The 17185-nt window shown below is 42.1% G+C and overlaps 1 protein-coding gene across 1 annotated transcript in view; it reads left to right on the forward strand.

The window, feature by feature from the left end:
- The first annotated feature begins 1170 nt into the window (after positions 1-1170).
- Positions 1171-17185, forward strand: part of SLC17A8 (solute carrier family 17 member 8) — a 53813-nt gene continuing 37798 nt past the window's right edge. Inside the window, exon 1 of the mRNA XM_067697670.1 lies at positions 1171-3274. Within this exon, the coding sequence (XP_067553771.1) occupies positions 3174-3274 (101 nt within the window). The 5' untranslated portion in view covers positions 1171-3173. The remainder of the gene's footprint in view (positions 3275-17185) is intronic.

Below are 17185 nucleotides of genomic sequence, written 5' to 3' on the forward strand. Positions count from 1 at the left end.
CTTCAGGACCTCAGTTTAGGCAAAGATTTCTTACAAGACACAGTCTATGTAAGAACAAAAACTGATACATTGGACCTCACCCCATCAAAATTTAAAATATTTGCACTTAAAAATGTAGCATAAAGAAAATGAAAAGACAAACAGTAGACTGGGAGACAATATTTGCAAGTCGTATTATCTGATAAAGAATTTGTATTGAGAATATACACTCATACACCTCAATAATAAGGCAAAAAACTCATTTTAAAAATGGGCAATATATTTGAATAGAAATTTTACCAAAAAAGTTACACCAGTGACAAATAAGCACATGACAACATGGCCAATGCCATTAGTCATCAGAGAAATGCAAATTAAAACCACAATGAGATACCATTTTATACCCACTTGAATGGTTATACAAAAAAAAAAAAAAAACAGACAACAAATATTGGTGAAGATGTCAGAAATGGGAGTCCTCATATATGCCACTGGGAATGTAAAATAGTGCTGCCACTTTGGAAAATAATTTGGCCGTTTCTTAAAAGTTTAAACATATACTTGCCATACAGTCCACCAATTCCACTCCTAGGTATTTCCCCAAGAGAAATGAAAAGATTTTTCCACAGAAAGATTTGCACACAAATGTTCTTAACAATTGTATTCATAATAGCCAGAGATTGGAAGCAACCTAAATGTCCATCAATGGATAGACACAATGTGGTATGTCCATACAATAAAATATACCACAGAAAGCAGAAAAGGAGGCACAAACTACTGACACAAGTTGTGACATGGACAAACCTGAAAATCATCATATTAAATGGAAGAAGCTAGACACAAGAGGCAATATATTGTATGGTATAGAGTGTGTTGATGCCATTTATATGAAATGTCTAGTAAAGGCAAATCTATAGAGAGAGAAAGATTGATGGTTGCCTGGGGCAGTGTGGGGTATGGGAGATGGGGACTAACTGTGAATATGAGGGATATTTTTGGGATGATAGAAATGTTCTACCTGCTTTGTGCTTTATGGTGATGCTTCCACAACATGGTAAATTTACTAAAAATCATTGATTGTCCGCTTGAAATAGGTGAATTGTGTGATATGCAAAATATACCTCAGTAAAGTCAGAGGAGGTAGTATGGGGTGGTGGGGGTGGGAGGGGGTGGAAGAAAGGAGGAGGAGAGAGAGACAGAGACAAAGACAGAGACAGAGAATGAGAATAGGACTGCATGGAGCCAGGCTGTGTGGATCTGAAATAGCAAGTCTAACCTCTCTTTGCCTCAGTTTCCTGTCAGTGAAGTTGGGGAAAATAACAATTAACTATCCACAAAGTAGTGTTGGGAAGATTGTGATAATATGTAAACAATGCTTAACACAAAGTTTGGACCATAAAGAGAGCTCAACAAATATTAGCCGTAATAATTATTATTATTGGTGGTAGTATTTAACCTACGGAGGATCCAGCTCTGATTTATATCAACTAAATTCAAATCCTGGAGAAGGATTTGGACTACGACTGCAGAGGGCAGTGACTCATCTTGTGGAAATGACTCTGGGGGAATCTGAGAGTCTAAAGCACAGGATTTGTCAGTCACCTGCAGGCTGGGGGTTGGAGCCCTGGAGCCTCACGGATGAAGGCTGTTTCTTCATGGCGGCATCATTTATGGAGGGGTCATCCTGCCGCCTATCAATGTGGGAGCAACATGTGCTATTTCTACTCCAGTCCAACAATGATTTATGTTATACCACTACATTCCAGATCCTATTGGCTTGGAGGACAGGTGATTTGGGGGCACAGAGGAGGGATACCTAACCTTGTGTATGAGGGTTTCTAGAGGAAGAGATATCCCTGTGAGACTTAAGAATCCCTTGACATCGGGCTTCCCTGGTGGCGCAGTGGTTGGGAGTCCGCCTGCCGATGCAGGGGACACGGGTTCGTGCCCCGGTCCGGGAAGATCCCACATGCTGCGGAGCGGCTGGGCCCGTGAGTCATGGCCGCTGAGCCTGCGCGTCCGGAGCCTGTGCTCCACAACGGGAGAGGCCACAGCAGTGAGAGTCCCGCGTACCGCAAAAAAAAAAAAAAAAAAAAAAATCCCTCGGCATTTCCCAGATGAAGGGTGAAGAGAGTTATTCAGACAGAGGCTACAGTCTGAGTAAACCTCAGAGGTGATAGGGAGCTTGCTGAATTCAGTGAAAAGCTGACATAAAGAGCAGAGTGACAAGAAACAAGGCTGGAGCCCCACAGAGGGCCTTGTGTGCCATGGTAAAGAATTTAGACTTATCCTGAGGATGAAGAGCAGTAAGCAGGTTCTAGGACCTGCTCAGTCATCTTCAGTTCAGTGGTCCCAGTGGCGCTTACACACCACACCTTGAGTGATCCTGCTGTTCGTCAGGACCAGATAAATGCCCTCCTAGAGGTTTGTGGCCTGGGTTTTGCATTTAGCCTCCTCAAGTGCAAGTGTTCCTCCAAGGACCACATCCATACTGGTGTCTCACAGAAAAAGTGTTTCACGCCTCCCTCGAGAGGCATAAGAGGCCATAATGTGGTCGCTGAGAGCCTGTCTTAGGGGCCAGACCTCAGAAAAGCAGAGGACTTGTGAATGTTTCACACACTTCGCCCTGGGTGCCTGCTCTGGCTGAGAGCGCATTAAAAGCCCCAGCGACCGAGGGGCAGGTATTGTCCTGGTTACTATGGCATCACCTTGGAAAGGATCGCTCAGGGAAAGCCACAGCTGAGCCGAGTGAGCCAGGAGGGGAATGTGGTCTGAAGCAGCAGGAGGGGCTGGAGATAGGCTGCAGATGCTGTCGCTGGTCTCGGGACACCTCGTGGGCTGGAGCCCACTTTAGCTTCTCCAGCTGCAGCCCAGGGCAGGAGCCGGACTGCGCTCAGCCTGAGAGTGGCTGCCTGAGACAGCACCACAGGCTGCTGCTGAGCTGGGAGCTGAGAGGGGCCGAATTCCCAGTCACACACCACTTGGCCTCTCCTTTTTTTGGCAGGGGGTGTTGTCTTATCTTGAAAGATTTGGGCTGGGTTTCATCTTCTTTTTGATTTTTAGTAGTCACCTGTATGAGAACTGACTTCCGGGTGTTCATCGAGGAAAGCAGAGTGGTCCCCACGCTGGAAATGAGAAAGGATGACAGTTTCCGAGACTGACTGTTGACGGCTTGGAGATACCCCCTTTTCAAAATGCCTTTTAAAGCATTTGATACCTTCAAAGAAAAATTTCTGAAACCTGGAAAGGAAGGAGTGAAGAACGCTGTGGGGGATTCGTTGGGGATTTTACAAAGGTAAAGTTTGAATGCAAACTTTAGGTTTCTTTCTGAGTAGCTTCACATTGCTGGTGTTTGAAAGAGTGTGCCTCATGTTTTTAAAGCCACATTTAAAAAAGGAGTGAGTGGGTCAGATTAAAGGGCTTCTGGAGCCCCTTCTTGCTCCAACAGACTATGTGCCTAGAGGAAAGGATGCATCAAAACGATAAGGTTGAATTAGGAAAACATCGAGACAAACATTCTGCTTATACAGTAGGATTAGCACTTATTGGAGATGGTAATATTGCATTATTGTGTGTTTGGCATTGAATTAGAAAAGATTTAGGGAGATAATGTTTCATGTTAATTCAATACTAATAACAAAATCAGGAACCACTTTATATGGTTATGCTCTGAGCTGAAAAAATTTTTAAGAAGTTTTCACTTCATTTTTCACTATAAATGAAAATTAGGTATTTGCAAATTGTGTAGCTTGTAATATAAACTATATAAAGTGGTTCTTGATTGGGTAGTTTTCAAAGAGAAAGATAATTACACAATGGTGTGAAGAAAGTAACTTAAAAAATTAGTATTTAAAGCAGAAAATCTTACATGATTAAGTGGGAAAGTGTTAAGTACTATCATTGAATTGAATGTTTTTGTCCAAACCAAAAAATAAATCTTTTTTTAAAAAGTAAAATATATTACCATTGGAAGAGAGTTTGCCATAAATGAATGAAATGATGTGATATTTTAATTTGTGATTTTTAAAAGTAGACATAGTAAATGCCTTCTTAGGTCTTACAGATGAATTAATAAGCAGTCCTTATGTGCAAGGTAAAATGACTCCTTTAATCTCTCTGACATAAATAAATGTGAAAATATCCTTGATAGGTTTTTTATGATTATTTCTAATCCTGGTAAGTGAAAAATGCCACCTAGCATCTCCTTTTAACTTTTCTATCTATGTTTTCTGTTAAATTTAAAAACTAGCATTTGAAGGACTATTTCTAGGCACACTGAGATTCATTCCACTTCTTGTATTTTATAACACAGGGCCTCCTGTCAGTATTAAATTTTCCATTGTATCACTCTTGATGAGCTTAGCAGGAGAATTGGGTTGGGCACCGTATTATTTTGGTAATTAAAAACAAAAAACTTTCCATCAGAACTACACTGAATTATCATGTATAGATGAAAACCTACCTCAGTGACAGCAGGATAAACCAGCCAAACATAGGAAATGATTACAATAACCTATTCTTTTAAGAGTGTTTTATCCTTCCATTGAGCACTCCCAGGTAACGTCGTCTGGTGGTGTTCATTTGATTAAAAATGCAAAAGGAAGGCACAGTGGCTTAATTGGCATATTCAAGTGATGACAAAGGAATCTGACAAAGTCAGGAATAAAAACCACGACTTTGGACTAGTCACCATTACAATCACCAAACTCTGTGCCTTAGTTTATAAAATACTCAACCAAAAGTACTTAGGAGTGTTCTTCTCCAACTTTGTCTTTTAAAATTTAATCACTTTTTTCAGTAAGGGACTTATCCTAAATGCTGGTTTTACTGTGTTTGATTGGATGATCGCAAACTTGAAGATCCTTTTGTTTACCAGATTGGTTTACTTAGGGATATAACAAAATTAGTAATTTCCAAGTTGTGTGACCTCAACCCCAAATTAAGTTATATGTCTAGGACTCTGAAGAGTTTCCTCAGAACTGCATCACGGAACAATAAAAAAGCAGCTAGCCCAGTTCTGGAGACAGAGAATACACTAAATGAATGCTAGATACTATCATTGTTGTCATAATTGTAGAATGAATGTTTTTAGAATAAATAAAGCCAAACTCGCACCTCTTCTTTCACTGATCCCTAGAGAGACACGATTGGCAAAGGAAGGGGAAAAAAAAGGCATTAATTGGCCGTCGATCTAAGTTGACGGATCCTCAGCTCTAGTGGTCTTTGAGCAACGCTCCAGAATTAGGGCTCCTCCAACAAAAACAGCTCTGCCACGCACTTGGTGTTAACCTCAAGTCTATAAGATAATTTTATATAAAGTGCCTTGCCCAGAGCCTGGCTTGTAATGGACATTCCCTCCCCTCATTGATTTTTACATAAAACCAGTTGACGGAATCCAATGTGGAAAAAAAAAAAAAAAAAAAAAAGACCTTAAAGAACTGTTTTCTGTTTTGTAAGGGGCAGGAATATTGGGAAGTTAGAAATCCCGACTTTCTAACTTAGCAATCAGTATAAATCATAAATGTCTAATAATGTTTAAGACTGAGATCATCATCTAGATGGCATTTTTAGATGTTTTTTGATCACAGAGTGTTCCTCTTGTTCAGGGGAGTGGCAGATGCACAGGAAAGCATCTGAAGTTTGCACATGGGGCTGATTAGAGCCAGGCATTATTAATCTTTCTAAAGACAGTCATTGATAAGAAGCAGCTGAACAATTCATCAGCTAAAGGTACAATAATATTTTTCAAATGTAGGAAGAAAGATGATGCATTCACTTACCGTCCAGTATTGGAACAGATAGACAGCATTACATTTGGAAATTCATGTCCAAAAACTGATATACAGATTTTTTTCAACTTAGATGATAATATGAGTACCCTCTAATTGCTTATGTGTAATAAATGATAATAATAAACACTTAGTATGTTCCAGGTACCGTAAAATTATTTAATTCTATTAACAATCCTGTGAGGTAGGGCCGATTATAATCACGGTTTTACAGATGAGAAAACTGAGGCACAGAGAGGTTAAGTAAATTGCCCACAGCTTATAAGTGGCAGAGCTGGGTTTCAGACCAGACATTTCTGCCCACCATTCTTAATCATTACACTATGCTGCACTCTAATCAACTGTCCGTTCTTCCCACTTGCTGTCTTGAAATTTAACCACTCACTTAGGCTTAGGGACTTACTTGGGCTGCAAAGTAGCCAGCAACATCTGGATCTTCAGGCAAGCATGCGCTTTTATCCTAATTAGTTATAGTATGGAAGGCTTTCCCCAAGGGAGACTGAGCGAGAGTCTGGTCTCCTTTTAGGTGTTCATATCTCCCCTTTAAAGTGATGGTACCAATCCCTGTATTGTGTACATCTTCAGCATTCAGCGGTTGTGTATTGAATGTATGTACCAGCCGTGCACTGTCTGCTCCATAGACAAAGGCTAGTCTGTGAGACCAGGCTCTGAGATCAGGTGATCCTGGATTCCAATTGCCGTGACATCATTTACTTTCTGCCTGCACAACCTCAGGCAGCTTGCTCCCATGGTTGCAGTCAGGGTGATTCTATTAAAACAGATAGCATCTCTCCCCTGCTCACCACTAAGGCCTGCCCCTCACCCAGTTTCCCACCTCACTCAGAGTGAAAGCCAGTGTCCTTTCAATGGCCTTCAAGGTCCTACATGATCTGTAGGACTTTGAGAAATCTGACTTCATCTCTGACCTTCACTGCCTGCCTCACCCCACTCCAGCCACACTCTGTACTCTTACTGGAGCTCCCTGGACCCGTTCCTGTGCCAGCTTTTGGTTTTTCCTTTGAATTAATTTTTATGGGAGTATAGTTGCTTTACAATGTTGTGTTAGTTTATACTATACAGTGAAGTGAATCAGCTGTACGTATATATATATCCCCTCTTTTTTAGATTTCCTTCCCATTTAGGTCACCACATAGCATAGAGTAGAATTCCCTGTGCTTTACAGTAGGTTAGTTATCTATTTTATACATAGCATCAATAATGTGTATATGTCAATCCCAATTCATGCCACCACCACCCCTTCCCCCTTGGTATCCATACGTTTGTACTCTACGTCTGTGTCTCTATTTCTGCTTTGCAAATAAGATCATCTATACCATTTTTCTAGATTCTACATATGTGTGTTAATATATGATATTTGTTTTTCTCCTTATGACTTACTTCACTTGGTATGACAGTCTCTAGGTCCATCCACATCTCTACAAATGACCCACTTTCGTTCCTTTTCATGGCTGAGTAATATTCCATTGTATATATGTATCACATCTTCTTTATCCATTCCTCTGTTGATGGACATTTAGCTTGCTTCCATGACCTGGCTATTGTAAATAGTGCTGCAGTGAACATTGGGATGTGTGTGTCTGGATGTGATTTATTGAGGAGAGCTCTTCCTGGAAAAATTGGGAGAGAGGGAGTAAAGCAGGATAGGAAAGGAGAAAATGAAGCAGAGATGTGATCTCAGGTAACGCACAGGGGCCAGGTCACAGTGGAAAGCTCTGGGGCATAACTGGCACTGGGTTGTCCCTTTGAGCAAAGGAACCAATCTTTTATGTCTCTGCATCAGTCAGTCATTGACTGTGGGTACCCCAGCAGGGATGGAGGTTTATAATGGAGGCCATGTAGTGGTGGGCAGTTCTCCTAAGAAGTGAGCAGCTGCAAGCGATTAGCAGCTGTAGAAGTGTGCTGGCTTGAGAAAAGGGACCTGGGCTGTGCGCTTATTGCACCATACAGATGCACTTGCTTCTCACATTCAGTTCACTCCATCCAGGTCCAGCTTCTCCAAGACCCTGTGGTCATAATTCCTGAGGAACCTTCAGGAGAAGAGTTGATGGGATGCACTAGCTCTCTTTGCTCTGGCTGGTCCCTCCTTCCCACCCGTTCTCGAGTCCCCTCACTTCTGTTAACTTGCCTTGTGGGTTGATCCAGTCCTCAATCCCTGAGGGGTCTAATGCCCTGGTTAACATACCCTTACCAGTTATGGTTGCTGTATTTGAGTTACACTGGACAAGGCAATATCAGGAGACGTCTTAGTGCATGCCCTGAATGCCAAACATATGTCTTCTTGCTCCTGTGATGAAGCAACGGTCCTAACTCACCCTGCGGATCAGGACCAATTTCCCTTGCTACAGTGGTGACCCCTGGCCTTCCGTTTTGCTCTTGGTGTGAGGACCCCAACATGACTGGGCAGCAGTCATAGCCATATACTTAATGGGATTTTCATTGTATTCCCAAGTGGAAGAATTCTTCTTCGGGATTAGGACTTCTGGATCCACAGAGCCTAAAGTTGAAGAGATGAGGTAGCCCTCAAGTGGGTTACCGGGAATGATGGTTAGTGGGGCCACCCCTGCTTCTAACCCCTTGTTTCTCAGACCCATGTATTCTACCTATTGGGGGCAGAGTACCATACAATAATTGTTGGTTTATGGAATATACTGCACCCAGAAGGGTAGCACCCTATCCTCACAGAAATTTATCTCTAAGCTGATGCCTCAGCTGCTTCTTTAAGAGGCTTCCTCAGCTCTGGCAAGTAGCCAGCTCCTGGAAGGTGGGAGTTATGTGGTAGAGCCAGTGGATCCCATTGTCACGTACCTCTGAGATACCTCCTTTGCCATAAATTGGCTTCCTCGGGTTCTTGTTCACAGGGAGAATTCACTCATGGTCAGACTGAAAGGAGGAAGTCACTGATAGTCAAATCTACTTCAAAGATGTGCTCTGCTCAATTACTGAACCCCAAGAAGCTCTCAAGTTATTTAAAAAATCATAGCGGCCCTAATCTCTGACCACAATGCACTCATTACTAGAAATTAATGCACAATTATGTTTTTAAAGTCATCAGCCTCCTCTTGGCATCTCTACTTTGTCTAAGCTTCCGAGAGCCACACTAAGAGCTCATTAGAGTCATTTTCTTGGCCTTTGCCAGGATGTTAAATCCTGTGTCATGGGGGAATGCCCCCTGCATTAGTCTCCTAGGGCTGCTGTAACAAAACACCACAACCTTGGTGGCTCCAAGTTATTCTCTCACAGTTCTGGAAGCCCAGACTCAAGCTGTCAGCAGGGCCACGCTCTCTCCGAAGGCTCTGAAGGAGGATTCGTCTTTGCCTCTTCCTCGCTTCTGGTGGTTGCTGGTGAATCCTTGGCCTTCCTCGGCTTGTAGACACATCACTCCAGTCTCTGCCTCTGTGGCCTTCTCCCCCTGGGTTTCTCTTTCTATGTGTTCAAAGCTCCCTCTTTTTATAGGGACACCAGTCATTGGATTAGGGTCTGCAGTAATCCAGTGTGACCTTGTTTTAACTTGATTACATCTTCAAAGAACCCATTTCCAAGTAAGGTCGGGTTCACAGGTATCAGGAGTTAGGACTTGAACTTATCCTTTGAGGGCAACATAATTCAACCTAACCTTCGTATTGACAAACTCTTCCTGATCCAATTTTATTACCCTTACATCTCCCTCAGAGCCAGCACGTTCAGAAACCATCCCCAGGCATACTTTTCTGCTTCCTGCTGGTAAATGTTAGTCAGATCCTGCTTGTTTCTTGGTGTATAACCCCTCCCTTCATTGGCAGGCACACCCAATATTTGCCTAATCTTTTCCAGCCTGGGACTCGGTGCTAATTATCGGTCTGGTGGTCAGAAAGGGAGGTGGGAGCAGATCCTGAAGAGCATCAGCGTCATCTCATAAATCACCTGCTCCGTTTGAGGCTAGTTTTCAAGTAAAAGGAGGAGGGACATCTGTCTTCCAAAAAGAAGCATGGCTGCTTCTGCAGGTCCAGAGGGTTCAGAGGAATCTAGGGCTTTAGATGTTCAAGTGCATCTACCCTTTAACCCAGCACTCGGGTATCCTAGCATCCCAAGTTCTTAGGGTGCCATTTCTTATCAGGATCTCAGCTTGGGTGTAAGAGACCTCCCCAGCCTCAGAATTCTACCTTCTCTGGAGTTCTGCTATTTTTTTTTAAAACTAAGCTTTTGTTTTGGAATAATTTTAGATTCACAGGAAAGTTGCAAATATAGTACAGAGCTTTTCTATTTACTCCTTACTTGGTTTCCTCTAATATTAACATCTTACATTATTATGGAACGGTTGTCAAAACTAAGACACCAACATTGGTGCATTACTAATTCAACTCCAACACTTCATTAAAATTTCATTAGTTTTTCCATTAATGTCTTTTTTCCTGTTCCAGGATCCAATCCAGGATACCACACTGCTCTTAGTCATCATGTCTCCTCTGATCTGTGACTCTTTCTCAGCCTTTTCTTGTTTTTCGTGACTTGAACGGTTTTGAGGAATACTGGTTGGGTATTTTGTTGAATGTTCCTCAGTTTGAGCTGTCTGATATTTCTCTCATGATTAGACTAGGATTGTGAGTTTTTAGGAAGAACTCTACAAAGGTGAAATGCTTTTCTCATCACATCATATGGGGGAGGGGTACGTTGTATCAACATAACTTATCACTAGTGATGCTAACCTTGATTGCTTGGCTAAGGAAGTGTTTGCCAGGTATCTTCTCTTTCCATGCTCTATTCTTTGGAAGCAAGTCACTAAGTCCAGCCCACACCCAGAGGGGATTCTGCCATTTTTACAATGAAGTCTTGTGCCTGATCTTCAATTATGTTTGCCCTCCAACTGCAGGAGATGAGGGTCTCTTTAAAGGCTGACAAGGAAGTGACAGATGCTCACTTTTTCTTTTAAATTGGTAATTGATTGCCCCAATCCTGTTATTTTCTTTCTTCAGAGCATCAGTGGCATTTAACAATAGCCACTCAACTCTGCGGAGAAATTGCTATTTCTCCTATACCTCCCAAGTACCAGAGATATTGCGTGAACCACTGCATCCCCTTCCACCTGTATCCCAGCCCAGTTCACCACAGCTGAAAGTCTCAGCATTTGCACTGGTACCGCATACTGGGAACTATCAACACTCACCTACCACCAGTGTTGGGGTCCTCACTCCCAACCAGTTAGTGAGCTATCAAACTCTAAGATCTCATTCTTAGGGTTTGCTTCCTAGAACGACATTCTCTTAAGGACTCCCCACCTCAGGGGTCTTTTCAAGCAGCAGGACACAGGACCCTTCAGCTTTTAGACCCTTAGCCTCTCTCTTCTAACCATCTCTTATCTTCTCCTAGTCTGGCAGTAGATTTCCTTATCTAGGGCTTATTTTCTCTTTCCCCAATTTCCCACAAATACCTTTACAATAACCAAGTCCTCTAAGTGCTTCTTCAAGGTTAGTGCTAGGACCATAGACTCAGTACCTATAGAGTGAAGCAGGCCACATTGTATTTTATGACAAAGACACATTTTAGATGCCAACACACAGAAATAGTCTCTACTTCCACAAAGAACTATGCGGTGTCATTCAAAGTTCTTCGTTGCAGTCAAGAGAATCCACTCTAGCTGAGGTGGAATGAAATTTAGTAAAGCATGTTAGTAAGCTTTCAGATTCCTTGGGAGGACCAGATCTGGACGCTCTACCTGCAGTAAAAAGGCAACAGAGAACATATTATGTCATATCACTAGAATGTTCTAGATAAAACAAAGCCACTACCAATGCTTGTCTCTAGGTACTAATTATGTTCCAGAATTCTGCCACAGAGTCACAGAGGAACCAGCTGCCTCCACCATTGCATGTGTCACCATTTGCACTGCCATTTCCCCTGCATACTGCATCCTCCTCTTGTTACTTCCTTTGGCACCTAAATCTCACACACACACTTCTGATTTGGCAGAGTCCGCGTCATAGCTAGCATCATAGCTACAAGAGAGCATAGGAAAAGTAGTTTTCTCTGCTGGTAAGACAGAGCTCAAAATATCAAGTGGCAGTTAGACATTGGGTAACCATAAATGATGGTTGTCTACTTCTTATGATTGTTCATAGTCTAGTTTTTATTTTTCTTCTTCTGATAGAGATATGAGTACACAACATGTTTTCCTTTCCTCTTAACTTTAAGGAAAGCAACAGTGCTGGTGTAATGTTAAATGGCAACTGAGCTCAGTGTTGGGGTGACAATAGAGAGTGGTGGGGACTGTAGTTAAAAGGAGAGTCAGTTATAGCCATGAGAGAATGTGGACCTAATAATTCCAGACTTTCAGTTTTCAAAATAAGCCAGAAATCCAAGCGTTTTTGTTTGTTTGTTCTTGGAGCAATCTCCTGACTTTTAAACTCTGGCAATTCATCCAAATTCTGGGAAAAAAACCCCAAAACTCTATACATGCATCATACGATACAAAAAACATGTCTATGGGCCAGATGTGGCCATTGGGCTGTTGCTTCGTCACTGTAGCTTAGGCTTTTGGAATAAGCAAGCATAGAGTCTAAGTCTTTTTTCCCTGCTGTCCATTTTCCCACTGGACCTCCAACCAGCCAAGAAGACTTGTCTTCCCTGTGTTGGACTCCAGGACTGGGGCACCCAATATGTCTGCCTGTGTGATCTCCCTTTTCCTCTGAGTCCCCTCCCTGGGTCACAGGTCTTGACTTGATCACTTGTCTTCCCTTCCTACTCGATCCTATGTGGATCTTTCTTTCAGCCTTGGTTGTATAGGAGTCTTTCTGCCAGTTTCCAGTGAGAATTGTTCCACATGTAGATGTATTTATGACGTGTTCATGGGATAAGGTGGGGGCGGGGGGCGAGTTCCACATCCTCCTGCCCCACCATCTTTATCCCCTTCTTATCATTCCCCGATTGGGTAAGCCTTACTGACTCTCTGCTTTTATGAGGGGACAGGAAAGGGTGAAACTCCAGGAGGAAAACAAAAACAGCAGAGGTTAACACCTCAAAATCTGTGGAACTATGCTGGGTACTAGGGATACTTGGTTCCTGACTTTATGAGTTTATAGTCTACTGGAAGAGGCAAATAATATCTTTTAAAAATACACCAAAACAGGTACTGTGAGAGTATTGGCTGGGTGGGAGTTGACCAGGTGCATTTTCTTGAGATCCTTTGGAATCTGGAGCACTGAAAGCCACACTGATGAGATCCTATTTCAAATCCTAACCTAGCTCTGGGAGTCAGACTTTAAGGCCCTCCTCCTTCCTTTGGAAGTTTCCATTTATCGATTATTTATCAAGTGCTTTATAAACTTTATCTTATTTAGTGCTCACAAGAGTTCTATCCTCCATTCATGGAACTGAGGCTCAGTTAGATTAAGTAACTTGCTCAAGGTTACACAGCTAATAAACACCAGACTCAGCTTTGGGCCAGGACTGCCTGACTACAGAGCATGTTCTGTCTCTGTTTTTTTGTGGTACGCAGGCCTCTCACTGTTGTGGCCTCTCCCATTGCGGAGCACAGTCTCCAGACGCACAGGCTCAGCGGCCATGGCTCACGGGCCCAGCCGCTCCGCGGCATGTGGGATCTTCCTGGACCAGGGCACGAACCCGTGTCCCCTGCATCGGCAGGCGGGCTCTCAACCACTGCGCCACCAGGGAAGCCTCTGTCTCTTTTTTTTAATTGATTTTTTTAACTAAATGAAAAATTCTTTAAATTCTACTGTGCTTTATAATTTTCAAAAGTTTCACACACATGATTTCATATAATCCCATAATATCCCTTCTTTCCCTCTACCCCTATATTTCCCCTCCCCCTTTCCCTCTCCCCACTGGAACTACTAGTTTGTTCTCTGTATCTGTGAGTCTGCTTCTTCTTTGTTTTATTCACTAGTTTGTTGTATTTTTTAGTTTCCACATGTAAGTGATATCATACAGTATTTCTCTTAATCCCTCTTCAGTACTGCTTCTCTAGAACCTTTAAAACACATCTATTTAGGTGACGCACTTAATATTTTTAAGGTGCTTTCTGATTAGTTCCTATGTAGGAGCAGGCTTGATATCAAATCTGGATTATGTTTTCACCTCACCCACTGCCACTGGGTGACTCCTGGGCAAGGTTTTTTGTTTGTTTGTTTTTTGAGTTTTGGTCTTCTGAGCTGTAAGATGGGGATAAATCCTACTTCTCAAGATTGTTTTGAAGACCTCTCTCTCTCTCTCTTATGGGGTGCCTACAGTGTAGAAGCTAGTCAATATCCTTCAACTTCCTTCTTCCAGTAGAGTAGCGGCTGGATGATTATGTGAAAAACAACCTAATGTAAATGTGACCCTTTGGATCAAATTAGAATACTGTATTAATCTGCTCTGGTTGCCAAAACAAAGTGCCACAGACTGGGTAGAAACTTATTTTCTCACAGTTTTGGAAGCTGGAGCTCCAAAATCAAGGTGTTGGCAGGCTTGGTTTCCTCTGAGGCCTCTCCTCTTGGCTTGTAGATGGCTGCCTTCTTTCTGTGTCCTCACAGGACCTTTACTCTGGTGATGTGCTCTCCTGGTGTCTCTTTGTGTGTCCAGGTTTCCTCCTCTTGTAATGACACAAGTCATATTGGATTAGGGCCCACCCATATGGGCCCTTATTTAATGTTAATTACCTCTTTAAAGGCCCTTCCTCCAAATACAGTCACATTCTGAGATGCTGGGGGTTAGGATTTAAGTAAATAAAGGGACTTCCCTCCTGGTCCAGTGGTTGAGACTTCACCTTCCAAGACAGGGGTCCGGGTTTGATCCCTTGTCAGGGAGTTAAGATCCCACATGCCTTGTGGCCAAAAAACCAAAACATAAAGCAGAAGCAATATTGTAACAAATTCAATAAAGACTTTTAAAATGGTTCACATCAAAAAAAAAATCTTAAAAAAAAAGAATAAGTAAATAAACTTTTTAAAGTCATAAAATGATCTTTAGTTCTACTCAGTTTGTGCTCCATATATAGAACTCATTACCTGCAAAACAAAACCAAATCTCAATGATTACTGGAACATTTGAATTGGAAGTATACTTCTGCAGGTACTTAAAGGCCAGTTAGCATATCTTAAGCAATTATAATCCTGGGGCTTGATTGTTTACTGGACAGTTGTTTTTGTGAACTCTAGTATATAAAGAGCTAGCAGCCCAGCCCACAGACTGCAGCTATCTGTATTTGGAGAAACAGCAGCGATGAATGTCACCCTAGAAAGAATGAAGATTCTCTGATCTAAAAGACCAGCTGCAGGCAAACATCAATAGAAAACCAAATATGACAAGCAGCACTTATGCATGATTGAAGTCCTCTACTTCGTAAGAAGGGAGTTCCTTTTTCTCATTTATTCTTTTAACCCCAAACCCCTTTAAAAAAAATAGCTTGTCACTGGGCAGGGATGAATAGATGCTCACCTCTGTCTGTAAAAGCTGTAAGTCAGGAGCGATGCCCAAAATTGATCCCTCAGTTCCATTCAGTTGACTAGGAATTCATGAGTCCAGGCACCATGCTAAGCCCTAGGAATAAAGATGAGGAAGAAATGGCTCCTGCCCTGAACATGCTCACAGTCTATCAGAGAGAACTTCATGCATTCATGTTCTCAAATCAACACATACTTACTCCACACCTACTGTGCTGATGACAACAAATAACTAACTCCATGTGGTAAGTGCACTAATAGAGGAAAGTATAAAACACTTAGGCAGGATCAGGGATGGTACAGTCCCTAACACTGAAGCAATACCTACCTGTTTACTGGTGGTAATATTTTCCTCTTGGTATTGTAGCCTCATTTAATCTTAACAACAGCTCTGTGAGATAAATATTATATTCATTTTACGGATGAGGAAATGTGAGATTCAGAAAGGCCAAGCTACTTGCCCCAAGTCACACAGCTAGTATATATGTGGCAGAGCTGCAGCCAAACCTGGGCTAACTGACTGCCACAAAGCCTGGTTTGTTCTATTAAGCAGGGTGAGGTAGTTTGCAATCTTCCTCTCCGAGCAACTTGGGTGTACAAGTAATGTCTCACCATTTTTCTGTTTTTAAAACAAATCAAATCTAACTCTGGTGGGAGTGAAGTTTCAGTTGATATAGGGGTGCCCCTCCTGCCACACCCAGGATGTGCAAAGGAGTCACAAACAACTCTGGAGCTTCCTCTAGTTGTTGACCCATGCTCATTCCTGGTCCCATGGTCACGTGAAGCCTGGTGACTCAGCTGCCACTTCAGGCAAGAGAAACTGAAACTGAAGGAAATCTACTCCCATGCTGTTGTGTCTTCCCTCTGGAAGCTCTTAGGACATCCCAGGTGGCACCATGCACTCAGAGGGTGCTTGTGTTGGTTCCTCTAAGAAGCAGATGCTAAAACTGGAATAGATGCACAAGAAATTTATTGAGGGAAAAGGGGAAGGAGCTATGGGAACCTGGGAGAGCATTCAGACTACCACACTATCTGCATAAGAGAGAGGGAAAGAAGAAAGTTTAGGTAGGAAGAGTCTCAGACTCCACCACGGTACTAGGAAGTTTTGGCAAGGCCACTGGGGAGTCCTGCCTCTTGTAGGAAAGGGTCTGCCTTAAATCACTGCTGTGCTCCGTGCTTGCTGGAGAGCAGCCTGTGACAGTGTGGTCCTCGAGCCAAAACCCTGGTGTACTCAGAGCACAGCAGCTGGGTCTGTCTTCAATTAAGCTCCTCAAGACCCCACAGTGCCTGAGAATGTTAGTCTGTATTACTTTTCATCCAAAGCATCTGCATGCATATAGAGAGATGCTAAGCTTGTGAATGGTAACAATTTTATTAATAGCAATAATAATACTACTCACCATGTATTAATAGAAAGCTCTTTTATGTACCAGGCACTGCACTAAATAATTTACATGCATCATATCATTTAATCATTAAAACAACCTTATGACATAGCTATGATCATTAGTCCATTTTAGAGATGGTGATTGTTATGAACTGAATTGTGTCCCCTCCAAATTTGTATGTTGAAGTCCTAATTCCTGGTACTTTTTTTGTGTGTGTATGTTGGAAAACAGTTTATTTATTTTTAATAAAGATAGGAAGGAATTACACTGAAGTATTGATACTTATCTCCATGTTATGCAATTATAGGCAGTTTTTCTGCTTCTTACTTTCAGATTAAACACAAAAGTATAAACTTATTTTTATAACCTGATAATTATTATAAAAAAGGAAAAAGTGAACAAGTTGAATAGTCAGCTTCTAAAGGAGGAACTAGCTCATAAAACTTAAATGTTTAAACACACTACACAGTAAATAAGTTCTTACCATATATATAAAAACATCAGCAGATGAAATTCGTAGTATCCCAATAATTGCAGCCCCCAGCCTTCATCTAATCCCTGGTGAGGAATATATATTTGGAGATAGGGTCTTTAA

This window comes from Pseudorca crassidens, chromosome 11 (genome assembly GCF_039906515.1).
Source record: "Pseudorca crassidens isolate mPseCra1 chromosome 11, mPseCra1.hap1, whole genome shotgun sequence".
NCBI lineage: Eukaryota > Metazoa > Chordata > Mammalia > Artiodactyla > Delphinidae > Pseudorca > Pseudorca crassidens.